Consider the following 26,815-nt stretch of genomic DNA (forward strand, 5'->3'; position numbering starts at 1 on the left):
TGAACACAGACTGGAACCATTCAGCAGCCTGACAGAGTCTGCAGAGATCAGAGAAGATCAAACAGAGAGATCAGAGACAGCAGACACACAAGAAAAAGATGGCAGCAAGCAACTATTCACTCCCAATTGACGGGGTGGCTATAGCTTGCAGGTGGGTGTTGAACCTAATTAAAGAAAACAATTTCCAAAATTCCCATTTAGAATAGACCTGTATTCTCATCTCATCTCCTCCAGGTGCATTTAAGGAAGTGGATGATCCATCATGTTGGAGGGAACGATTTACAGGTGACAGGAGGGGAGAGGATGTGAGAAAGCAGAAGTTAGAGTAACAGAAAACACCCATTGTCTACCCTACCAACCTTGATATGATGATGATGTTGATATCACTGATAGGCTTACCTGAACAGGTGACATCCACGTGGCTAGGGTATTCTGTCATAATATGTACTCCATATGGAGGTCCAACATGTGATGTTAAACACTCTCTCAGAGCAGAGCCTGACTGAAGACACTCAGGTTTCATCATCCACACACTTTTGGCTATGTATGGTAACCTGTTTGTATTTCCTGTATAAACAGCAGAGCCACAGTCCAGATGTTCACAAATAACAGCTGCTTCCTTCAGGGTCCTGTTAGAGTAAATCCCAGCTACTTGTCTCCACTCTCCCAGATGTTTGAACTCCAGTGTACCTGCACACCGACTGGCTCCTCCCACCAGCCTGAGAGGCTCTGGATAGAAAACAGAGTGACATCAGTAAAATGATAAAGTGAGTTAGAACCAGATCAAAGCTGCAGCTCCTCTTCTACCTGAGCAGGTGAGTCCAACAGCTTTGCCAGGCGAGCAGCTGTTTCTAGCTGAGCCTGAGCTTCTACAGTCCAGGAGAGCAGACTCATGGCCTTCACACTGAAACTCTTTGCTCCACACTGGAGCCTCCACTTCTCCATAGAGTGCCCCTTGGAGGACTGAAGGAGGCCCACAGCCAAGCTCCCTACAGACCACCTCTGCATCCTGCAGGTCAAAGTCAGCTTCACACACTGAGGACCATTTCTGGTTAGACTTCACCTGCAGTCTGCCTGAACACAGACTGGAACCATTCAGCAGCCTGACAGAGTCTGCAGAGATCAGAGAAGATCAAACATAGAGAGATCAGAAACAGCAGACACACAAGAAAAAGATGGCAGCAAGCAACTATTCACTCCCAATTGACGGGGTGGCTATAGCTTGTGTGATAGAGCAGGTTGCCTAGTAACCAGAAGGTTTGTGGTTTGATTCCAGTCTGCATGCCAAATATCCTTTTGGCATGCAAAGACTGGAGCCCATGTTCCTCTGAATGTGTATGAATGTTAGATAGTAAGCACTTAGAAACAGCAAAGAAAAAAAAGTGCTTGTGTTAATGGGTCAATGTACAAGTTGTGTGCTATAAAACAAGTGCTATATAAGAACCATTTACTGATTCTAACCCAGCACCACTACAACATGAATTTATCATTAACAACGTAATACAGCGTTATAACAGCACTGTTATAACGCTGTATTACGTTGCTGCTAATGTGTCAGCACTCCCAGTAACTTCCACTCCTAGCCATGCTTTAGTCACTGATTTGTTCCTGGCTGGCTTTAACCTTCAAGCCTTATCCACAAAACAGTGTGAGGACTCCAAGTGGACAAGGTGGTTCACAGAGGAAAACATTTAATCTGTGAATATGAAACTGATCAAGTTCTCATCCTAGCACTGTTGCCGCACAGTAAGAAGGTCCTGAGTTCAATTCCACCATCAGGCCCAGGTCTTTCTGTGTGGAGTTTACATGTTCTCCCCGTGTTTGCGTGGGTTCTCTCAGGGTACTCCGGCTTCCTCCCACTGTCTAAAGACATGCAGTTTGTGGGGATAGGTTAATTGAAAAATCTAAATTGCCCATAGTTGTGAATGCGGGAGTGAATGTGAGTGCGAATGGTTGTCTGTCCCTGTGTGTTAGCCCTGTGACAGACTGGCGACCTGTCCAGGGTGTACCCCGCCCTGAAAAAGGGAAGCAAATGGATGGATTTACTTTTTCAGTTGCTTACTGGATTATATTTAATTTTACACTTATTGAGCCCTACATTTTTGTTCTTTTCCATTTGTGAAAACTCGATATTTTACCTGGTTTTCACCTGTCTCTGATTTTTTTTCCTGTGATATTTTATTTTACTGTGTTTTTCATGTTTTGGCTTCTTTAACACGGGCATTTTTCAGCTTTGTGAAAGATAATGTTCATCTTGCCTTATTCTAATATCTTATCCTATTTGTAGATCAGTGAGAACCTAAATTAAGCTGTCTAGAAGGAAAATGCTGAAATGGTCATGGAGTTAAAGAATTTTCTAAGATGAAGGATTTTTTGTGACTCTGAGATTTGTGCAGTTGAAATCTATTTTAATAGCTTCACTGAAACTTGAGTGTGCTGCAGTTCTTTGGATTTGGTTTTGTTTGTTCAATTCAATTCAATGTATTCATACAGCGCCAAATCACATCAATAGTCACCTCAAGGCGCTTTATATTGTAAGGTAGACCCTCCAATAAAACATATAGAGAAAAACCAAAAAAATCATATGACCCTCTACGAGTAAGCACTTTGGCGACAGAAGGAAAAACTCCTTTTTAACAGGAAGAAACCTCCAGCGAGAGCGACTGTCATGACCGGTTGGGGCGAAAGAAGGAATAAAGGATAAAAGACATCCTGTGGAAAAAAGCCAGAGATTAATAACAAGTATGATTCAGTGCAGAGAGGTCTATTAAAACATAGTGAATGAGAAAGGTGACTGAAGAAGAAATACTCAATGCATCATGGAAATCCCCCAGCAGCCTAACCCTATTGCAGCATAACAAAAGGAGGATTCAGGGTTACCTGATCCAGCCCTAACTATTTGCTTTAGTAAAAAGGAAAGTTTTAAGCCTAATCTTAAAAGTAGAGATAGTGTCTGTCTCCTGAATCCAAACTGAAAGCTGGTTCCACAGAAGAGGGGCCTGAAAATTGAAGGCTCTCCCTCCCATTCTACTTTTAAATACTCAAGTAAGCCTGCAGTGCGAGAGCGAAGTGCTCTAATGAGGTGATATGGTACTACAAGGTCATTAAGATAAGATGAGGCCCGATTATTTAAGACCTTGTATTTAGCCTTTGATTCTGCATTTAACAGTGAGCCAATGAAGGGAAGACAAAATAGGATACATATGCTCTCTCTTTCTAGTCCCTGTCAGTATTTTTCATTAACTGTAGTATTTTCAGGGAGTTTTTAGGAAAGTAGTCCAGCCTAGAAGTAATAAATGCATGAACTAGTTTTTCAGCGTCACTCTGAGACAGGATATTTTGCTCATTTTAGAGATGTTGCACAAATGGAAGAAAGTAGTTCCACATATTTGTTTAATATGTGCGCTGAAAGACATACCCTGGTCAAAAATGACTCCAAGGCTCCTCACAGTGTTACTGGATGCCACGAGCAGGAAACGCTCACAGATTATTCCATGGGCTGGAGAGGGTGGTGCCAGTAGAGAGGTAATGCATTGCTTAAGCTGCAACATGTGAACTCTGAGGTATTTGAAGCTGTCCACTCTCTCCACTGGGCACTCGTTGATGACGGGGGTCTGGTAGTTCCTCTCCTGCTTAGTGCTGAAGTCCACTATCAGCTCCTTTGTCTTACTGACGTTTAGAAGGAGGTTGTTCCTCTGGCACCAGTTCTCCAGATTCCTAATCTCCTTCAGGTAGGCCGTCTCGTTGTTATCAGAGATCAGGCCCACCACGACGGTGTCGTCAGCAAACTTGATGATGGTGGTGGAGCTGGTAGTGGCCACGCAGTCATATGTGTACAGAGATTACAGCAGGGGGCTCAGAACACACCCCTGGGGGGCTCCAGTGCTGAGAGTGGTGGAGGCTGAGACATGTCCGCCCATCCTTACTGCCTGTGGTCTGCCAGTTAGGAAGTTGGAGATCCACTGACACATAGATGAGCTGAGTCCCAGATGCTCCAGCTTGGTGGTGAGTGTGGAGGGAATTATGGTATTAAATGCAGAGCTGTAGTCTATGAAGAGCATTTTAACATAATTCCCCCTTCTAGTGTCCAAGTGAATAAGTGATGTGTGGAGGAGATGAGAGATGGCATCGTCTGTGGAACGATTTGGACGGTAAGCAAACTGTAGTGGGTCCAGTAGTGAAGAAATGATGAAGTCTCTGACCAGGCGTTCAAAGCACTTCATCACTACTGAGGTGAGGGCTACAGGGCGATAGTCATTGAGAGAAGCAGGGTGGGGTTTCTTCGGGACAGGAACAATGTGCGTCAAGTGCGTCCTTTAACGTGGCCACCGATTGATCAGTCCAGCACGCGATCTTCCTCTGAACCGGAACTTCCTGTTTTAGCCTTTGTTTGTATTTTGGCATGAGGAAGATGGCGGCGTGATCGGATTTGCCAAACGGAGGGCGGGATTGTGCCTTGTAGCCGTCCTTGACCGTAGTGTAGCAGTGGTCCAGTGTCCTTTCACCTCTGGTGGGGCAGGTGATGTGTTGATAAAAGTTCGGCGCTGCGCGTTTGAGGTTGGCACTATTAAAGTCCCCCGTCACAAGCGCAGCGTCCCGGTGTTGTGTCTGGTGCTGTGTGAGTGCCTCATGCAGCTCGCATAAGGCGGTGACCGTGTCCGCCTGTGGTGGAATATAAACGGCACTTACAATGACCGATGTAAATTCTCGAGGTAGATAAAAAGGACGATACACGATGGACAGTAGTTCCAGATTTGGTGTGCAGGAGCGTGTGAGAGGAACAACGTTCGCACTGTTGCACCAGTTGTTGTTCACCATTAAACACACGCCGCCTCCCCTTGACTTCCCCGAGTCCCGTGTCCTGTCCATGCGGTGAACCGAGAAGAACTCGGCCGGCTGGATGGCGTGGTCCGGCACCGCTGGGTTCAGCCATGTTTCGGTGAAGCAGAGGAGATTGCAGTCCCGAATGTCTCTCTGGAACTTTATCCTGGCCCTGAGGTCATCAAGCTTGTTCTCCAGTGACTGGACGTTGGCGAGCAGGATGCTAGGCAGAGGTGTGCAGTGTGCACGAGCTCTCAGCCTGTTCCTGACGCCGGCTCGCTTCCCTCTAGGCCGCCGCTGCCGCTTCCCTTTGTTCTCCCTCAAGATCTCACTCGGCCAGCTCGGATCCGGAGTTAAAAACTTCGAATTCTGAGTACATTGTATACCAATAGAAACAAGAGTGTCACTGTCATACCTAATGTACCCAATGGTGATGATTTTGCCTATTTAGAAACGCTGAAAACTAACTTAAAAAATAAAGACAAAGAAAAAGTGGTCGGAGCAGTCGTGACGGCAGCCGACCTCACCGGCGCCATCTTGCACTGGGTCCAGGGTGCATCCCAGAACAGAGCTGGCCTTCCTGATGAGTTTATCCAACCTCTTCCTCAGCTGCCGATAAACTGCTGCTCCAACATACAACACTGTAAAAAATGACAGATGCCACTACACAGTCATAGAAGGTCTTTCAAAGCGCTCCCTGGACTCCAAATGACCTCAGCTTCCTCAGAAGGTAGAGTCTGCTCTGACCCTTCCTGTAAAGAGCACCAGTGTTGTGGCTCCAGTCCAGTTTATTATTCAGGTGAACACCCAGGTACCTAGAAAGATAAAGCAACCGAGTGTACTGCCTAAGAGAAGTGATCCAAAAAGGTGAGGATAATGTTGAGACCATCCACTGGCAGAAGACTGGTGACAAAATCAAGACTGACGTGAGACCAGGGATGTGTGGAAACAGGGAGGGGCTGAAGGTCATTAGCAAAAGATTGGCTGGAGGATTTGGCACAGGCCCAAATGTCACAAGCAGATACAACCTCGCGGGTGTTACGACCCGGGCAAGGCTCCAGCGTAAGATTGACCTAGGAAAACTGTTTGGAGAGGGTGTCCAACTTAGCATTCTTGGCACCAGGATGGTAGGCAAGATGAAGGTTGGAGGACTCGAATAAGAGGGCACAACAAGCCTGCCTGGGATTGAGTTGCTTGGAAGTTTGGATGTGGATCAAGTTCTGAAGACTGGTCCAGATCAGGAAAGGTTCTTTTGCTCCCATAACCCAATGTCACCACTCTTCTAAAGCCCTCTCCCCAATGCCATCTCTTTGCTGCATGTGGGAAAATGTTCTTGAGAAGTAGCAGCATGGGTGCATTATTTCCATCTGGACCTTGTTGAGAGAGCGTGGCGCCGGTGCCCACATCAGAGGCCTCCACCTCCACCGCAAACGATTTAGCAGAATCGATGGAGTAGCATGGGGGCAGTGATGAACCAGTGGTCCCGGAAGGACCTGCTTGGTCAATGGGGAATGTCTGGAGGCTTTAGCCTGGGGCTGGGAGAGGGAGTCAAGTGTGGTCGAGAGCAGAGGAAGACTGTGGTATTCTTGATGGGTACTTTATTTAAACCCTAATAATCAGTACAGGAATGGATGCCCCCATCCTTCTTCTCAACAAAGAACCTGTGGCTGCAGGGGAAGTGAAGGGTCAAATAAAGCCCTGCTGGAAAGCCTCTGCAATGTACTCCTTCATGGCCTTGATTTCTTGAGGGGACAAGGAGAACAGATGAATGAGAGGGGATAGGGAGAGAATACCACTGCAGTTGCAGGAGTGACGCGGGGGAAGGGTACAGGCTTGCTTTTTACTAAAGACCTCAGAGAGATTGTAGTAGATCTTTTTTTTTTTTCTTTTTTTTGCCTGTCCCATTTGGTTCATAAGCCATCAGAATTGTTGTCTGAAGACCAACAGATAAGATAAGATAAGATAACTCTTTATTGTCATTGCACAGTCATACATAGTACAGTAGTACAATGAAATTGGAAAAACTGTCCTACGTTGGCACTACATATAACACAACACGACACAATATGACACATCACAACGCAACAAACAACACAACACAGTATATTAACTTAGTATAAAAAAGAAGAATAAGTGTATGTGTATTGCACACTGTTATTATTGCACATTAATTATTATTGCACCTTGTTATAAATATAAATATTATTGTTGCCAGCAGCCTGGCGTAACGGCCCTGCACTTCCAGGTGAGAGATGGTGGTGTGGAGCGTTGTAGCGATGGCATCTTCAGTTGATCTGTTAGCTCTGTATGCAAACTGGAGCGGGTCGAGTGTGGGTGGCAAGCAAGACATGATGTGACGTCGGACCAGTTTCTCTAAGCACTTCATTATAACAGGTGTTAGAGCAACTGGTCGGTAGTCGTTGAGGCTGCTAATGTTAGTATGCTTTGGCAGTGGGACAATTGTGGCTGACTTTAGGCACGGCGGGATGCAGGACTGGGACAGTGAAGTGTTGAAGATCTTAGTGAAGACCCCAGCCAGCTGGTCTGCACACTCTTTTAGGACCTTTGCGGTTACCCCATCTGGTCCGGTGGCCTTCCTGGGGTTCACTGCCCTCAGTGTGCGCCTCACCTCATATTCCTGCACTATGAGGCTTGGGCTGCTGCTGCTGTCCGATGTTTTTGCTGCTGCTGCCTCTGGTCCCTTCACCTCAAAGCGTGTGAAGAAGTGGTTCAGCTCCTCCGCAAGCTCCGCGTTACCCTCAGTCAACGTGGTATTGCCAGGTTTGTAGTTGGTTAAGTGCTGAACTCCCTGCCATACCTGTCGTGAGTTTTTGGTGCTGAAGTGGTCTTCGATCCTTCTCTTGTACGCTGCCTTGGCCTCTCTGATGCCTCTTTTCAACTCAGATCTGGCTGAACTGTACTGCATACCATCACCGGATCTAAAAGCGGCGTCACGTTGCTTCAGCAGGACCTGGACCTCTTTAGTCATCCAGGGTTTCTGGTTGGAATACACCTGGAGACGTTTGTCCACAGTGACACTGTTGACACAGAATGTCATGGTCTGGTTGGGCACCTGCAGGTCTCAGACAGCGGCTCCTCCTCCTTTAGGCGGAGTCTGGTTGCCCCTCCCTGGCTGACCACCTGTGAGCAATCGTGCCAGCGGTATATCAGACCTGCGCTCTCAACCACTCATCGCCTGAGTATCTGCTATTCCCATGTTAGTTCAGTGGAGCATCCTAAGCCTTGTCTTAACGCCGTGTGATGACTGACCTGTCTTTTCTTGTCCTCAGCGATAGCACCCGGAGTGGAGATCTTGTTCCCCTCGCTCCCGTCCTCCTGGACCTGGGCCGCCAGCTGCTCACACAACGTGGCCTGCCGGCCCACTGCTCACCTGCCTGCCTCCCCACGCCTCGACCGCTTCCGGGTTTTCCGCTCCACCTGTCCCCTCCATCTGAAACCAAGTAAGGCAATTCAATTCAACTGCGGAGGATTATTGGTTGTCTGCTGGATCCCTCTGATCGTGATCATCTCTTGTTCCAGTGCCCCGGCCCCTACCTAGTCCTGTTTCTACCTCCCCGCTGTCCCCGCTGTTCAGCCGTCTCCTAGAGGTGTCTAGGTCGCCCTCATTATCACAGACGAATCCTACGCGCCACTAGTGTGGTGGCGTCGCTTTGTGTTTCACCTTTGTTTTCCTGTGGGCGGAAATAAATCATTTGTTTTCTGTCACCTCGCTTCCGGGTTGGTTTCTGCGCCTGTGTCCATCCCTGTTCCCTCGTGCCGTTGAGCCGTGACACAGATGTTAATATATGAAAGCACTGATGTTGTGTGCTGTTCAAGGTCCTGATGTTCGAACACGCTCCAGTCCGTGTTTTCAAAACAGTCCTGCAGCTGATGTGATGCACCTTCTGGCCAGGTTTTCACAGTTTTTGTGACTGGGGGGGGGGGCTCTTCTCCTAATGGGAGTGTATGCAGGGATCAACAGCATGGACATGTGGTCTGACAAACCTACACTCAAAAAAATGAACTCAGCCTATCTCTGCTTTTACTAAAGTAGATTTTGTTGTTTGTTCTTAATAAACTCGATTTTGCAAAAATTCTTAAAGTGTTTGTGCAAATTTAATGAAATGTTGTTACTTTTTGTTGTTACACAAAGTCATTGAACTGTGTCAATGTAACATTGTTGAGTAAATTCACAGGTTTGTCCCTCTGCACATACTGCTGCGTGCAGAGCCCGCCTAAGTAAGGGCCAATGCGCATGCGCACCACCCTCTTTCTCAAGCTTGCTTTTTCTTCGCCATGTGGACTGGTTCAGCCGCATTTTTGTCCAAAAATCAGGTAAGAAGTCATTTTTCTTGTAAAGCCCGTCTACATATATATGTTCACACGTCAGTTAATGTCGCAAGTGCTACTAACAAAAGAGTACAGGCAGGGTTTTGCCCGGTAAAGGTTTGCTAACGTGGACTTGCTGCACGTGAGTTTCCAAATGATTTTGGAGGGGACTCCATTGCAATAGCAAAGCTCTGTTTTCAGCCCAAATGTAGTGTAGCGCTAGCGTCGGTATGCGTCGGTACAGGCAGCGCATTCGGTCCGGCACGCACTTTCGCGCCGAGTTTATACTCGGACGCCTGACTGCGTTGCACTTTAGCCAACAACAGTGGAGAAGCGCTCCTCGCTAGCAGACAGGTTAGGGTGTATCTTCTGTCTAATATTTCAGCTTACGTTTTGATGTAGCTTGCAGAAAGCATTTAGTAAGCTGGTGTAAGATGAACTGCATTAATGTTGTACAATGTCCATGGGATTTCTCACTCGACTTTTAATGTCAGATTACACACACATTTACACAATATGCAGTGGTGATGATGTAGATCAATAAATTCATTGTTGTAGCATACAATATTAAAAATAAAACTGATTAATATGAAACATTAACAATGTGCAAATTATTTAGTTTTTTCAGGGACAGTGTAATGAAAATGTCTTTTGTGCTTCTCCCCCAGATACGTTGATGTGGCAGTGCAAATTGTGCAAAAAAGTGGTGTCATCAAGAGCTCTGTTATTAAAACACTACAGGTTAGTTCATAGTAGACAGCAGTATCCATGTGCCTACTCTGATTGTGTCTGTGTTTTCAAAACATGGAATGCTCTACATAGCCACTTAAGCAGATCACATACCCAAAGAACTCTAGACAAGTCTGTGAGTTTGGCAACATTTAACTGCCATTTGTGTTCCTGCTGCAACAAAGCTTCAGAGCAGGAGTATTTTTCTCACATTAACAACCATCTAAAATGTAACGAGACTGTGCATTGCATGTTTGAGGGTTGTTCTTTCAAAACAAATATCTATGGTACATTCAAGTCTCATCGAAATAGGAAACACAATCCTTATACCTTAAAAGACTTTAAAATCGGTATTGCTAACACTATTGTAGGCCAAACATCAGCTGATGACAGTACAGACACTATTGTAGAAGAGGACATAAGTGCAAATATTGATCACGATACAACTACAAGTGAGACTGAAGATTTGGCAAATGTAATAGAACTTAATTTTGCATCTCTTTTACTTAAGTTGGAAAACTATTTTCATGTTCCCAGCATAGCAATTGACGAGTTGCTTTCAGAATTGCACTACCTGATAAGCTGTGCATCAGTGCCTTTGACAAATCAAGTAATTGTAGACATACTCAAGAATCATAACCTTTGTCTAGACCAGCCTGTTATTGAAGAACTGACAAAGGCAGTTTCTTTTAACCCTTTGTTAAAAGCCATAGAAAAGGACAGCACACTTGCCACTGCCTTCAAACGCAGACAGTATTACAGAAAACATTTTGAAGTAATTGATCCAATTGAATACATTCTCGACTCCCAAAGCAAGAGGACCTTTCAGTATATTCCTATTCTAAAATCATTACAGCAGATATTTAAACAAGAAAACATACTGAACAAATTTGTCACTAGCCACAATCAGAATCCTTTTGTAAATAAGGAAAAGTATACATCATATAAAGATGGTCTACATTTTCAAAATAATGAGTTTTTCTCAGGCGGTGAACTAAGAATCTCTATTTGTCTTTATGTTGATGATTTCGAAATTTGCAATCCATTGGGGACATCACGGAAAAAGCATAAACTTTGCTCAGTTTACTGGATTTTAGGTAACTTGCCACCAGGTAGTCATTCATCCCTCTCTTCTATTTATTTGGCTCTCTTGTGCAAAAGTGAGGACCTTAGGACCTTTGGCTATCCAAAAATATTTGAGCCACTTTTGCAAGACCTTGTCATTTTAGAGCAGCAGGGAGTGTTCATTGACAATTTAGGGGTCAACTTTAAAGGCACTGTCCAATATGTAGTGGCAGACAGCCTCGGAGCTCATGGATTGGCCGGTTTTGTGGAAAGTTTTTCTGGAGATTACTTTTGCAGGTTTTGTACTGCTACACGCTCAGAGATTGAATCAAAAGCTACAAATAGTGACTTTTCTCTGAGAACTGAGGAGCTCCATCGTGTACACATAGCAACTGCACGTGAGACAGGGGTAGCTTGTTGTGGTGTGAAAAGCTCGTGTGTCTTGGCAGACAGTCTGTCTTTCTTCAAGGTCACTGCAGGTTTCCCCCGTGATCTTGCACATGACCTTTTTGAAGGTATTGTGCCTTTTGAGATAGCTGAGTGCCTTCGAATACTAATAGGCAAGAAGTACATCACTTTTGAAAATCTAAATAGACTTGTTCAGTCATTTCCCTACAAAGGAGGGGATCAGACTAATCGCCCTCAGAAATTGCCTCACAATTTTCTTAGTAAAAAAACTGTTGGTGGCAATGCACATGAAAATTGGTGTTTACTAAGACTTCTGCCACTTATTATTGGACAACACATACCTGAAAACGAACCAGCTTGGGGACTTCTACTAGATTTGAAGGATATTGTTGAGCTTGTTGTGTGTCCTGTTCATAACAGTGACTCAGTTGCATACCTGGAGAGTAAGATTTTAGACCACCATCAAAGGTACAAAGAAGTATGCCCAGATAGAAGACCATTGCCAAAACATCACTTTCTGGCTCATTATCCCTCAATAATTCGCCATTTTGGTCCACTTGCCTTATTATGGACAATCAGATTCGAGGCAAAGCACACATTTTTTAAAAAAGTTGCTAGACACACAAACTGCTTCAAAAACATAACCCTGTCTTTGTCAACCAAACACCAGCTCATGATTGGCCATTACATGCATTCATCAGGCTGTAGCAAAGCCACTTTTGAGGTTTCACGAGTCTCGGCAGTCCCAGTTGAACTTCTCAAACGTGAAATTGCACATTGTCTTGCTGAAAAGTACCCTGACACAGCTGTAGTTAGCCTTGCCCAGAGTGTGTCTGTTGCGGGCATCTACTACAGGAAGGGCATGTTAATAGTACATGGATCACTGGGGGGTCTGCCAGAGTTTGCTGAAATCCTGCAGATGTGTATTTTGGCAGATTCGTTGGTGTTTATAGTAAAAAAACTGAGCTCGTGGTACACTGAACACTATGGATCCTTCAAAATTGACCCATCTCCAAAGGAAATTTCTCTTGTTGCACATCAGGATCTGGTGGATTGTTATCCACTTTGTGACTACCAAGTCGGAGCTTCTCGCATTGTTACATTAAAGAGATACATACACTGTTCAGGTAATTTTAATGTCCATGTTGCCGATTTAATTTTTGTGCTGTATAGCAGTTCTTCTCAAAGTTTGGTTCTTAAAAATAGTTGGACCAGAACTTAAATCTACTCGGATATGTTTCAAGCCTTGTAAAAATACTAGAAAAAAAATTGTGCTGCAAAATTCTGAATACCACTAAAAAAATACCTGCTTCACCATTGTAACATGTACTGAAGTTTGGGAACCACCTGCTCATGTTCTTGCACTTATTTTTTAGAGTAACAGTTGGAGATTGGGACATCAGAAATGACAGCCCCAACAAAGCTTCTGATAATCCTGGGGGAGAACAACGCACTCAAGTTAACCCTTCCTTTGGGGATACCAAAGAATGTTAACGAGCTCAAAGCGGAGATTCTGAACAGTTCAGATTGCAGTACATGGACACAGATTTTAATCAGTTCCTTAACATGACATCCACATTTGATCTAAAAGACATGGACAAAATAAAAGTGATTAAAACAGGTGTACCAGAAACATCCACTGGTAGTAATGAAAGCAGTGTGTCCTCATTTAACTTGGGTAGCCCCTGCTCTGGCCACAACCCTGATTATGACACAGATATACTGTCATCGCCAGAATCCAGGTCATCAAGCTCCTCGAGCTCAGCAAACTCCACGCTGCGATCAGAAGCCTGGCCACTGGACTTTCGCATACCTGAGTTTAGCTTCGATGTAGAGCTGCAATTGACAAAAGGCAACCAGGAATTCCAAGCCAATGGAACACTTTTAACCCTAAAACCAAAGCTCAAGTCTGACATTTTAGAGAGCTTGTCTTCAGAAATTATGAAGTACAAAGCTTACCCTTCAGACAGCAATCTTAGTGATGTTTGCCAAGCTTTGGTTGTAAAGCATCCATGCTTGAAAGAGAAGGGTTCAGAAACTGGATTTTCTGCATGGAAGATCAGTTTGAAGTATAAAATGTCAAACTATCGTGGAAAACTGAAGAACTTAGGGTGTAGTGAGTTGCTCATCAATTCTCTCAAAAGAAGAGGGAACAGTAATGTGCATCCCAACCAAGTCAAGAAACCCAGGAGAGCGGAGGTGAATTTCTGCCCTGATTATCCAGCTGGAGAAACCCGAGAGAGTCAGGAAGAAGAAAGGTTGGTGCTGCTTTCAGAGTTCAAGAAGAAGAACAACGATGAAACCATCAAAGCAAAAATGGCCCAAACCTTTCCTCACCGGAGGCAAGAAATTCTTCAGGACATGCCCTTCGTAGCTGACTTTAAAAGCCGATGGCCAGCTCTTTTTTTTCCACGTGAGGTAACTGAATCAGTTGATCTGCAAATGCACTCCACATGCAATATTTTAAACCCATCACGCTAAACATTTGTTTATTTTACAGATAAATGCTGAATTCCAGCGCATCACTACGGTCCCGCTAACATCCACATTTATGGCTGGACAACAACACAACCAAACTGACCAAAGTCTTCAGAAACAAGGGAGGAACATCTGGACGCAAGATCACAGAAATCATGGCTGCAATTGATGAGGTTTGGAATTAATTTTTTTGAATGCTTCATTCCCTCTTTTAATACATATGATTTTGTTGTCTCCTTCTATTGTAAGGTAAAGTTTAATGTTGGTATTATGGGATTGTTTATTCTTTGTCCTTTTCATGATAGTGTTGTCACAGTAATAAAGTTTTAAGTTGATTTGGATACTTCATAAAAAAAATTGCCAGAATTAAAAGCGGTTTTTACAGGACCGTAGCGTTTCCAAAACGGGATTTGCCGCGGCTCCCTGGGGAGAATTTTGGCATTTACAGTAGAAAAGCTGAAGCTAGAATAAACTGCCATCAGGCACCTTTCAAACCAAGACGGGATAAAGGGAGGTCTCTGAGCGCCCCCCCCCCCCCCCCCCCCCCCCCCCCCCCCCGCATGTGACGTACAGGGTCACGTATTCAGCGTCAATTGCAGCGACCATGGTAAACAGACAGTAGTTTTAGCTTGGAGCTCACCTGTTGTCTCTCCCGCTCCACGCTCCGCTCTGCGAGTGTTTTTACCACTCAATTGAACCGCTGGCTGTCTCTCACTGTCCCTAAACAGACGAGCAATCTGTCTTCTTAACGGCCAAAAGAACGTAGTATCACTGCGTCCGTCCAGTTGATCATAAACAAGCTGAGCAGCCCATGGTCTGCCTGTGTTATTTACTTCTGCTGTCAACCGAGGCAGCGCGCTGCTCTGGCTCCACTACGGGGGACTTCCCTCTGTGACAAGAATGCTTGATGTGCGTTCAGCGAACAAAGGTGAGGGACTCAAGCGGCAATATTACTACGAGGCAAAACGTATCAGAATCGAGTTTTATCACTTTTCACCTTTGCGCCTTGCCGCATTTACGCGGCTCACAGATTCGGATTTATCACTCTGTAATGATGCGATGGTCTGTCTTATAAAATCAGCTCAAAAGTAAAGCTATTGCACCAACATGCTTTACCTTACAAACAGTTTTGAATCTGGTACTTGTTGGTGTTGTCTGTAATATTCAGATTGTGGTCCTGGATGTCCTCTGCTGTTGGTTGTTTTGTGCCGGGATCACACCGTGCGTTTTTTCGGCCGTCGCACACGGCTGCCCATGCCACACTCTTAGGACTCTAGAGACGTGACACACTGTGCAACACACGAGTTCAGTGACCCAAACTCAAGCAGAGACATGGAAAACATGCAGAACAGTGGGCCCTGAGGACCAGGGTTATGGGAAACCCTGGCTTAGTACTACAACTGTTTTTTCATTTGTCCTTGCAAAACCTCCTGTTCAAGTCCTCCAAACACACCCACGTCACCCCGCTTCTCTTCCAGCGTCACTGGCTGCTGGTTAACTTCAAGGTTCATTTCAAGATCCTGGTTCTGGTCCTTAGGGCCTTACATGGACAAGCACCATCATACAATGGAGATCTTCTCAGTCCCAACACCCCCAGCAGGTCCCTGAGGTCCAGTGATCAAAGCCTGGTAGTGCACAACAGTCTAAAGACCAAAAGTGACAGATCATTGCTGCTGTGGCCCCCAAACTCTGGAACTCTCCTCCTAAGCCTTAGATCAGTGGACTCAGTGGTTTACTTTAAAAAAAAAATCCTCTGTTAAGGCTGGCTTTGGTGTGACCTCTTGTTCATCCTCTTCCTCACTGGATTCTTCATGCTGCTGTTTTTGGTCGGGTTTCTGGTTTTTTTTGGGATCCTGTGGTTACCTTTTTTTGCTCGTCACATTTTTTCAAATGATAATGTTCCTTCTTTCCTTAATTTTTTTTATTTTAAATTTTGTTGTTCTTCTGTAGTGTGTCATGGACTTTTTTTCTCAAAGCATTATATACATTTATTTTGCTGAAGTTAACTGAAAATGTCTTTAAAGTTTAGCTAAGTCAAATTTGCTTTTATGTTTTACAGAACGACACAGTTGCAATGAGAAGAGTGTGTACGCTGAAAGGACTTGCAGTCTACCTCAATGAAGATCCGAACAGCTTGATCAAAGAATATCAGGCAAGTAATCAAATAGAAACAATTTCCAGTAATAAAAATTTAACTGACGGTAATTTTTCCTCACACACATTCACTAGATTATAACAAAAAGTTAAAATTAGAACATTATTGGAGATATAAAAGCACAAGCTTATGTGGGAGTGACCCTTGCCATTACAGTTGGGGTGTAATGTGGGCTGAGTGTACTGTCTTTCTGCTTTGTTGCTCTGCCGTGTAATCTAGATGATGGACCAACACCTCTCATCTCGCTCTGAGCTGTCTACTGTTTTGCAGCTTAAAGGGATATTCCACCCCAAAGTGAAAATTGGTCTATTACCATATTACCCAGCGTAAGATAAGTGAGAAAAAATAATTTTGTAACCAGTGCAATAATTCTCCTGATCCGGCAGCAGTCTATTTGCTTTTGCCTAGCATTTAAAAAATGGAGTGAATGGGAACTATAAGCATTTTGGTTGCAAATGACTCTTTAATGGTACGAATTATTCCTGGTGAGCTCAATAATCATGTCGACTTTAAATGAAAAGTAATAAGTAACTTGAAGGATTTGGAGGAGTAGATTTAGACTTGGGAATACATTATGGTTACCACATACAACACTGTAAGCCGCCGCTGCATGGTGCATGGATATTCGAATATGTGTTTATTTATGGAAACCAGAGGCTTTTTCAACCACTGTTGTTGTATCCAAGTGCTATGCCATGGATTACAGGGTGCTTTGGCGTAACCGTAATGTAGGCCCAAGTCTAAATCGCCTCCTCCTGCAAATCCGTCGTGTTACTTTTTACTTTTCATTTGCAGTCGACATGATTATTGAGCTCACCAGGAACAATGGGTATAAGATCAGAAATGTACTGTGCTGGTTACAAAATGCTTTTTTCTCACTTATCTAACTCTTGGCAATATGGTAATAGACAAATTTCCACTTTGGGTGGAATATCCCTTTAATTGATAAGAAACCCTGCAACTTGTATTATTATGTTTATTTATTTATTTATTTTTTTAGGATGTGGACTTCCATGAGGCCGAAAGTGAAATGGAGAAGACGCTCATTGGCATCTACGTCATCAAACCAGAAGGAGAGCGTGACCTTGACCCGGCAGAAGACATTGGTATCATAATTGAGGGTGTCGCTGTGCTCAGAGATCTTCCTGATGTTGCCACTGCTGTTGTGTTGTTGTTCGGCCTGATCTACACTTTAAACATGAGCTACCCATCCAACCTCAGGTATACTTTTGAGTTTTTTCAGAAAGTACTGATGGGACTTGATGCTAAGAAGCTATCAAACAAAGTTCAAGTGCTCAGAAACAAACTCCTTGAATAAAGAGGAGGAAGCGGGAGGCCCTTATTGCTTAACTTAGTTTGAATGCTTTACGTTCAGGTATAGTTAAGTTGTTCATAAACACTTTTTTTCATTGTCAGTACTGTTTCTTGGGAACATTCACCAGTTTTAGAGAACAATAATGTTCATTTGCATTTTAGCAAAATACTGTTACTTAAAAAATTGGTGTTGCACTTCTTCTACTGCTACTTGACAACATACAGAAAATGACAGACATTTTAAAAAGTTTTAGCGGTTAGGCCGCTGTGATTTGATATTTCAAAGAATGTGACATTTGGCAGCTGTCTGCAACTTGGGATGTAACCATAACTTGAAAAACTGAGTAGCACTGTTTTAGAGTACAGTTTTTGAACAAAACAGCCAATTTTCACTGTTTTAAATGAGTTTAGTTTGCTCTTTCATGCTTATCAGTGTTTGAAAATAATTCCTGAAACGTCTTGTAAAATGTAGGATTTTTTTTTGATAATTTGGATGCTTTCTGGACCTGTTGAAAGACAAGTTGGTTAGCACTTCACTGATCTTTGAAGTAAAATATTGTTTTATGCACAAAGTATTTAGTTAAAGTTGTAACAAGTTGTCTGCATTGATTGCACTTTGTGTTAAGCTACGGCTCTACAGTCTTTTCGGTCTGTCAACAAGTATTTAATATGCACTGAATGTGCTTAGTAAAGACAGGACTTTGTTGGATCATTTTTTTAATCATTTTAGTTTGACGACAAGTTGGTTAGCACTTTATACTGATCTACATTTTCTGCACAAAATATTCACTTGGAATTTGTAACAAGTTGCATTGATTGCACTTTGTGTTAAGCTGTTGTGCTTGGAAAAAAGTATTTTATATGCACTGAATGTGCTTATTAAAGGCAGGATTGTGTTTGATAATTTGGGTGCTGTCTTCATTTCTTCCTAAAAGATCTCCCTAAGATTTACTTAAAAATGTTATGTCAAGTGGTTCCACATAACTGCTTTAAGTAACTTTTAAGAAACTTTGCTATTTTGTATGGAAGTAACCAGTGTAAATGATTTATTTGTAATTGTATTGAATAGAAATTACTTAACATTTTTATGTAATTCAGAAGCAACAAAGTTATGTAGCAGCTACATAACAGTTTTACAAAGATACTACCTAACCAGGTTATGTCCTTCTAAAGCAGAAAAGTTATGTACCAGCTAAGTAACAGTATTACAAAGATATTGCCTAAACAAGTTATGTAGGCTTAAAGCAACAAAGATAAGTATCAGCTAAGCATTGCAATTAAGTTACATTTAGCCAATACACTTACGTAAATCTAACTTAACAGTATTGAGTTCAAACTAAGTAACAACATTTCTTAAAAGTTACTTAAAGCAGTTGTGTGGAACCACTTGACATAACTTTTTTAAGTAAATCTAATGTTTTATTTTTTTGAGTGTAGATATGGTAGAGGGGTTGCTCTGTAGCCTTTTTGGATGTTGCTGTAGGCTTTATCCAATGTGTTTTTCCCCCTCGTTGCACATTTAATATGCTGTTCAAATCTGGGGAATATTGACCTTAAATCAGCATGGTTGAAGTCCCCAGCTATAATGTGCACTGCGTTTGGATGAGAGTTCTGCTGGTTGCTTATTGTCTTGTGCAGCTCCTCCATGGCCGAGTTAGCATTAGCATCGGGTGGTACATACACGGCCATTACCATGACAACAGTAAACTCGCGAGGTATGTAGACGGGTCTGCACTTCACAGTCAAATATTCCAAATCTGGGGAATAGTGGCTGTCTACAGTCTTTGTGTTTTTGCACCAGCTGTCATTGGTGTAGATGCATAAACCCCCTCCTTTGATCTTTCCGGAGTGGCCGTTCCTGTCGTGACGGTGGACCGTGCGGCCTGCTAGCTCAATAGCTGAGTCCGGAATTGATGGCTGCAGCCAAGTCTCTGTGAGTAATATTATGCTGCTGTCCCGTACACACTTATTGACTGCAATTTGTAATCTCAGTTCGTCGATTTTGTTGGTTATGGACCTGACGTTGGAGAGGAAAATACTCGGAAGCGGTGGCTTAAATGGCTGTTTCTTTAGCCGAGCTAGTGGGCCCGCCTTGCAGCCACGCTTTTGCCTCCTTTGTTTACGTTTCCTCTTTGTCTTGCCGCTGGGAAGAACCAACCACGGAGACCCTGGAGCTCTTATTATGTCCTCTGGAATGCCGTGAAAGTGGAGGTAGTCCGATGTAATGCTCCTTGCACAGCATAATCCCAAACTCAGAAGGTCCTGACGACTGTAGGTGGACTCTACTCGATGTATAATGACAAAAAACACACACATCCACACAGATACACGTAGAAAAAGTAAAAAACAAAACACCGAACCGAATCTAGCTAAGTGTAAACAGCAGTAAATACTAAATATTGAATGTTGTTGTGCAGCACGCAGAACCGACAGCGCACAATGTGCTTCGAAGTAGCAGCCAAGAAAGGTGTAGTTTATGTCTACGAACAGTGAACACCCGTGTGCACACCTGTGTGGATCAGCGCGCTTGTATTCAAAAGGTTTCCCCATGTAACAGTCTGCTAGAGGCTGTAGAGGGCCTAGCCCCGTCCCCCAGGGCATGAAGCAGGCATGGAGGAGATCCAGGCTCCAGATATCCAGAGGCTCCAGAGTGCAAGAGCCCAAGGAGGACCACCGGAGGGGCATCCGTGCCACCCTCCTGGGAAGGGCTGAGGAGATCCCCAGACGAGGGGTCACCCAGTAGCCGCAGAGCAGAAGCCAGAGGGGGCTGCACCGGCATGCCCGCCAGCTCTGCCGGCAGCCAGCTGTGCCAGAGTGAACCAAGCTGCAGGCCCAGAGGCCGGATGCCCGAGGGCCCCCCCAGAAGAGGCCTGGTGCCAGGCCCCGCCAAGTAGCCACCGGGAGTGAGTGAGCTGGTACATACCTGAGCACCCAGCGCCGGACACCAAGAACCACCAATGCACCGACCCTTGAGGGCATCAGTCACCGGCAGGGAGTGTGGTGAGGGGAGATAGGCCTTGGAGGGCCTGGGAGTTCCCAGAGAGGTGGAGTCTAAGACTCGACCTGACATATAGACACAGACAAACAGGCACACACAGACACAAACATGCATTCCCACCCTCATGCACACATATACAAACACTCAGCACTCACCCAACTTAAGGATAGACATAAATGGACATGTACACACAATCACACTCCCCAAATATACTCTATACCCCAGGTCCAGATACCCTCACCCCCAGAGGGGGGAAACGGCACCTAGACCCAAGAGATGTTACCCTTTCCCCCGTGGTGTAGGCAAGCAGACCGCCCCAGGCTCTGCAGGAGCAGGGAGGCCAATCGGACGGCCAACACCTCCTCCTAGCCCCCCGCCCCGATGGCCAGCAGAGAACGGGGGTGTGTGAAGACCCTATACCTCCTTCTTGTCATGGTCCTGGGTCGGTGACCCAGCGCTTTAAGTTTATTATTATCATTTTCCAATTTATTATCATGATTATTATTATTGTTTGAGTTCTACGTGTTATATTCGGTCTGCTTCTGAGTCTGCGACTGTATCTGTCTGTCTATGGTGTCACTTCATCTGTTTGTGAATCTGTCTGTTTAGTTCAATGTCTTGTTTGGTTCCATGTGTCTGAGTTTCCTGTTTTATTGTGAAGGTCTGTGTCGTATGTGAGTGTGCTCAGTTTACGTTTCCCCTGTCTCGTCAGCTGTGATTTCTCCCAGGTGTGTTACCCTCCTGTCTCTCATCCCTTGATTACTGTCATCTGTGTATTTAAGCCCTGTGTTTCTCTGTGTCAGGGTCACGTCGTACCCTCAACTTGCTGTGTGTTTGTAATGTCCTGTCCTCCAGCACCTCGGTTTAGAGTTTTGTTTTTGTAAGTTTTATTTTGTGAATCATTCCTCCAGCAATAAAGCCGCGTTTTCAGTTTATTCCCATCTCCAAGAGTCCTGCAATTTTGGGTCCACCACTTCTGCTTGCCTGCCACACAGCCAAGCATGACAGAACGACGCGACTGTTCCCTGGTGAACTTGATGTTTTTATCCACAGCATTAATGTGCGCACTTCTTGTGTCTCAAGACACAAGAAGTGGAATGTGTCATGAGACACTTCTTGTGTCTCAAGACACAAGAAGTGGAATGTGTCATGAGACACTTCTTGTGTCTCAAGACACAAGAAGTGGAATGTGTCATGAGACACTTCTTGTGTCTCAAGACACAAGAAGTGGAATCCTTCACTGCGCACATTAACGCTGTGGATAAAAACATCAAGTTCACCAGGGAAGACACAAAGGATAACTGTTTGCCTTTCCTGGACTGCGCTGTGCACATTGAAGAGGTTTACCGGAAGCCCACACACACGGAGCAGTACCTCCTCTTTGACTCCCATCACCCTCTGGAACACAAACTTGGAGTAATTAGGACCCTACACCACCGGGCAGAACATGTTCCCTCTAAGCCTGAAGGAAAAAAGAAGGAACACACACATGTAAAGGAAGCACTCAAAACGTGCAGCTATCCTAAATGGGCGTTCTTAAAGTCAGCAAAGAGGCACAGAAAAGAAGACCAGACACCAGCGAGGGAGGATAAGAAAGACAGACGCAACAACATTGTCATCCCCTATGTAGCCGGTGTATCAGAAAAACTCAGGAGAGTTTTCTCCAAGCATGACATCCCAGTGCATTTCAGACCCAGCAACACGCTCAGACAAAAACTGGTTCACCCAAAAGACAAAACGCCAAAACACAGACTATGTGGTGTATGCTGTACAGTGCAGCGAGGAATGCCCAGACCTCTACATTGGAGAGACCAAACAGCCACTTCACAAGCGCATGGCACAACACAGAAGAGCCACCTCCACAGGACAAGACTCATCTGTCAATCTGCATCTTAAGGATAAAGGACACTCTTCGAGGATGCCAATGTTCACATTTTGGACAGAGAGGACAGAGGGTTTGAAAGAGGAGTGAAAGAAGCCATCTATGTCCACTGTGAGCGACCATCTTTGAACAGAAGCGGTGGTTTACGACACCAACTCTCTGCCATCTATAATCCAGTTTTGAGATCCCTCCCCAGATGCCTGAACGATCACTCACATCCTGGGCCATCTGATCTCAGGAATTCGCATGATAAGGTGGGGTCAGGTTTCACAATGAACTCACCCGAAACTCTGGCTGATTGGGACCAACACCCAGTTTCACACCTTGGCTCAGGCGATTAGAGGATCATCATGGGGTCCATTTGTCCCTCTGTGGGGGGATACTCCCACTAGGTTTATATCTGGGACTCTCCACCATTTGACCTTAGAACTGAAGAAGCTTCTCGGATGAGAGATGAAACGTCTTCAAGCAACTTAAAGAAGTCCAGACGCTTTTCTTTGCAAGCTCCTTTGACTACAATCACCTGGATGACTGAGAACCTTCACAGACCTTCAAACAAGTGCATTGCACCAGGAAAAGGTGTTTGTAGAATTAAAAATGTAAAAAGTAATGACCATTTTATATTTATGAAAAAACCCTTATGCAGAAAAAGTAGCAAAGATACAAATCCAAAAAACATAACACATGGACACTTTTGGCCATGAACAAGCTGAGGGTTTTTTTTGTTTTTTTTTTTTAACAAACCCAGAGTGTTAAAAAACACTTAGAGCCATGTTTATTTCTCAGCAGCATCAATAGTGACAAAAATGCAATTTAGTTTTTGCTGTCAAAGTCGATTTAACTGAAGTTACGTGTTTCCGGTTACTGTGGAGGTCGCAATATCCACTCCCCAGTGGCTGCAGCCAGGTACTCTTGGCAGGGACAGCTGAAGAAGCCATGCTGCTAGCGAGTCTGCTACAAGCTAAGCTAATCTAGCGAAACCCTTCAGACACTGAACACAATGTTCAGTATGAGAAGTGTTTTTTATCTAACTTGCACTCTTTTGTATTTGCTCTGTCTGATGTCATTGATGGTGTCACTGAACCTTACCTGAGCAGGTGGCATTCAGAATGTAGGAAGATTCATCTGAACATGTACAGTCCCTCAGAGCATATCCAGAATTAGCATAGTAAACTCCGATCCACCACACAGATCTCTTTGTGGACTCATATTGTTTTTCTACATTAACAACAGAGCCACAGTCCAGATGTTTACAGAAGACAGCTGCTACTTTCGCAGTAACAACATAGAATGAGCCAATGACTGGTCTCCATTCTCCCAGATGTTTCAGCTCCAGTATACCTGCACAGTGACTGGCTCCTCCCACCAACCTGACATCACCAGGCTCTGAACAGAAAGCATAGAGTCATCAGTAATAGTGGTGAATTTCCCTCTGAAAACATTAAAGTCAAACATTGCTGCTGCTTCTGTGGGGTTTTTTTTCCATCTGAGTTCTCTGTTTACCTATTGAAATATCTTCTCCTTCAGGCTGGACTCCTGATAACAAAAATCAGAGAAAATCCATCAGTATGAAGCAAGATTTGGATTGGAGCTCAGCTGTGGATAAAAACTCTTAGAATATGAAAAAAAAGTTTTCCATAAATCAGACTGAGGCAGATTCACGTTGTACTGTTCATCAGACATCATGCTGACACAGGAGAGCATGCTCACCATACTCGGTAGGTTAATTGGTGATTTTAAATGGTTTTTTGAGTGTTTCATGTTTGTCTTGCAATTAATAGATAGCCTGTGTGGACAAGAGATATTTTATTTTGTATTCTTATGGTGACATTTTATAATCATAACTATCATTGATTAATCATTTATCATTGTTGAATCTGATGACAGCATGATCTTTGTTTTATATCTATGATAATCTGAGTAGAATCTTTACTCAGTCTCAAATGATATCTATCATTGTATCTCATCACCACCTCTCGAAACTGAGGGTCCAGTTGGGCCTCCTGCATACACAAACATGCACATACAGAGTTATGTAAAAACACGCACGTTCACATACACACTTCTTAAGTGAAGGGAGGTCGTCTCGGGACAGCCTCTGGTGGACTCACAGTTTCACAAAATGCACATCAGAACACACACTTGTTTTTCTCTAAAAGTATCATCTGATGTCTATATAAGGAGAACTTTTGGAATTGTGGGGAAATTGATATCATTTCCAGTAAGGTCTAACTGTGTGACGTCATCAGGGTAATATAAGAATGAAAAAGCATCCGCCCTGCGGAGAATGTCTTGCAAGTTTTTCTTCCCACACTTCTGCGCAGTGTGTGTAATAAAATCACCATTTTTGACACCTTACCTGGACTCAGCCTGCTTTCTTCTCCTACGCAAATCGAACGAATTTCAACACCTGTTAAGAAAAAAAAACTCTCAAGAAAAAACTCTTCAAGTGTCACTTAAGTTTATTTATATGTTAACAACAACATTCATCCACAGGTGCCGAGACCCTAAAACAGCAGGGAGAACCCCAAACATCATATGATCCCTATCAGCAGCACGTGGATCCAGAACTTTCAAAAAAGTTCATGGAGGTCCTCAAAGCTTTCAGATCGTTGTTTGTCATTCACTTTATCTGTTCTTGTTTCTAGTTAAATCTTTGATCATCATTTCATTCATTTCTATCTATGCTTTTTGTCACGATCTGGCTGGGGCAGACCGTATGTGTTGCAGAGGTGGACTCAAACGCAGACCAAAACGTGGTGTGGATTAACAAAACAAGCCGTTTATTGAGACTAGCAACGAGGGTACAAAATAAGAGGGCATCGGTGAAAACTAAACAATAACCTAAACTGGGTGAACTAATAACAAAACATGAAAAACCTTAACCATAGTGAACTGACATGGGTACCTGGAGACGAGACATGGATGAGCAGACAACCTGACAACGAATGACTGAAAGCACGCGGACTAAATACACACCGGAGGATAATGAGGGAAGTGGGAACACATGGGGAAACAGCTGACACACATGAACATAACGACGTGACAAGGGGAGCGTAACAGTAACAACATAGAACCTAGGGACACAGGAACCCTTCAAAATAAAACAGGAAATCTAATGAAACGCAGACCTAACAACATAAGACAAATAGATAAGAAACACATGAAGCGAAGGGCAAGGGAGACTTCACAGGGTATGACAATACAAGGGGGAACTGATAAACAGATGCACATAGGAAACATAATAAGCTAGAACATACACTAACAGCATCAAAAGAACTGAAACTCAAAACACTGGGTCATAAGACCCAGGACCGTGACACTTTTATCATTAAAAAAATCAGCTTTATTCTTGTTGGTGTCTTTCTGGATTCAAACCAAGTTCCGAATTTTTACAGCAGATAACCCCTTTAAAAATATTCTGCAGTAGATCAAAAACAGAAGAAAACAATGAATCAGCACATGCACATTACCTGATGCTGCTGAAGTGAAGCAGAGCAAAGTTACAGCGGTTTTATTAGAGACACAGCTAAGCATTTTGCAATTTGGCATAATTTTTAAGTTCAAATTTCTTTGGTATTGAATAGCAGAAACGAGGCTTTAATGTCAGAGGCAGACAGCACTGAATACAACAGTAGACTGGTGTGTAATAAGCAGAGAATAATGCAGAAAACAGATTTTGATGGTAAACTGGTCTCTTAGTACACTGAGAAAGAGAGAGAAAGAGCTGTGCAGAAAATGTGATTTTATTGTGGTGGAAGCAAAAGAGCAAAAGTAAGAGGTAATTAATGATGACGTTTCTCAAATTTGAAGTGTAATTTTGATCTTCTGTTGCTGTTGATTCAATGAATCTTGGTCGGAGCAATGAAACCTGCAGCTTCAGAATCTGTGAAATGTCATCTTTCAGTCCCGATGGTGTGTGTACAAATTCCCTGCTGACTCAGCCTCAGGATGGCTAGAGGCAAGAATCAAGTGCACCCAAGTGAGTGCATCAGTGATCATGTGCGCATCACGCAGAGGGAGAGTGAGAGACGAAAGGCGCAGCAGCAGAGCATGGCAGTAGTAACGCAGTTTGTGTGATTCCTTGTGCGTTAATGAAACTGTAAGTGTTATTACCTTTGACGTGTTAACTGGTATGATATTAATTATAGTTTTTTGTGCATTCTAAAGCCAAAGTTATGCCTCGGTACACTGATATCGCGTTAGTAGGTTTACTTAATTATTTAATTAATTTGTACTAAGTTAATACCAGTGGCCAGAATCTCCTCCAATGATTACATCCCGCAGTTAAAGGATTTTCTGTTGTTTGTTGTTTAGTTTATCTGTTGTTAGCTTGCCACATGCTTGTAGCAACTGGGAAGATATGTGCTATTTAACCAACTTCTGGTCTTACGGCGACGCCTTGTGGACATTGTGAAATATTGCTCTGTCTGAGTAGATCATGTGTTCTGATTGTTTCTTAGTTATCTTTGACCCTGCTAATTATAGTATTACCTGTTTCTATTTACAGACAACCATGCTTATAGTCACCTATACTGCATCTGCCACAATTATGAGTTCACATCTGGCTGCATCACAGTTGGATTTATCATGGCAAGCCCTTCTGTAACCAGTTTAATTAAAGGCAGTGAACTAA

The 26,815-nt window shown here is 43.7% G+C and overlaps 1 protein-coding gene and 1 long non-coding RNA gene across 2 annotated transcripts; both read left to right on the top strand.

The window, feature by feature from the left end:
- Positions 1–7,934: 7,934 nt before the first annotated feature.
- On the top strand, positions 7,935–8,453 carry LOC309701897. The gene is made up of 3 exons (XR_014275291.1): positions 7,935–8,038; positions 8,112–8,282; positions 8,362–8,453. It is a non-coding gene; the product is annotated as an uncharacterized lncRNA (long non-coding RNA).
- A 5,461-nt stretch (positions 8,454–13,914) lies between these two features.
- On the top strand, positions 13,915–18,729 carry LOC309701881 (uncharacterized protein). Its single transcript, XM_082526203.1, has 3 exons — positions 13,915–14,003; positions 15,890–15,982; positions 16,986–18,729. Exons 1-3 carry the CDS (start codon positions 13,986–13,988, stop codon positions 17,301–17,303), a joined length of 429 nt encoding a protein of 142 aa, XP_082382329.1. The 5' UTR covers positions 13,915–13,985; the 3' UTR covers positions 17,304–18,729.
- The last annotated feature ends 8,086 nt before the right edge of the window (positions 18,730–26,815 follow it).

This window comes from Aulonocara stuartgranti, assembly GCF_965226115.1.
Source record: "Aulonocara stuartgranti genome assembly, chromosome: 3".
Lineage (NCBI taxonomy): Eukaryota > Metazoa > Chordata > Actinopteri > Cichliformes > Cichlidae > Aulonocara > Aulonocara stuartgranti.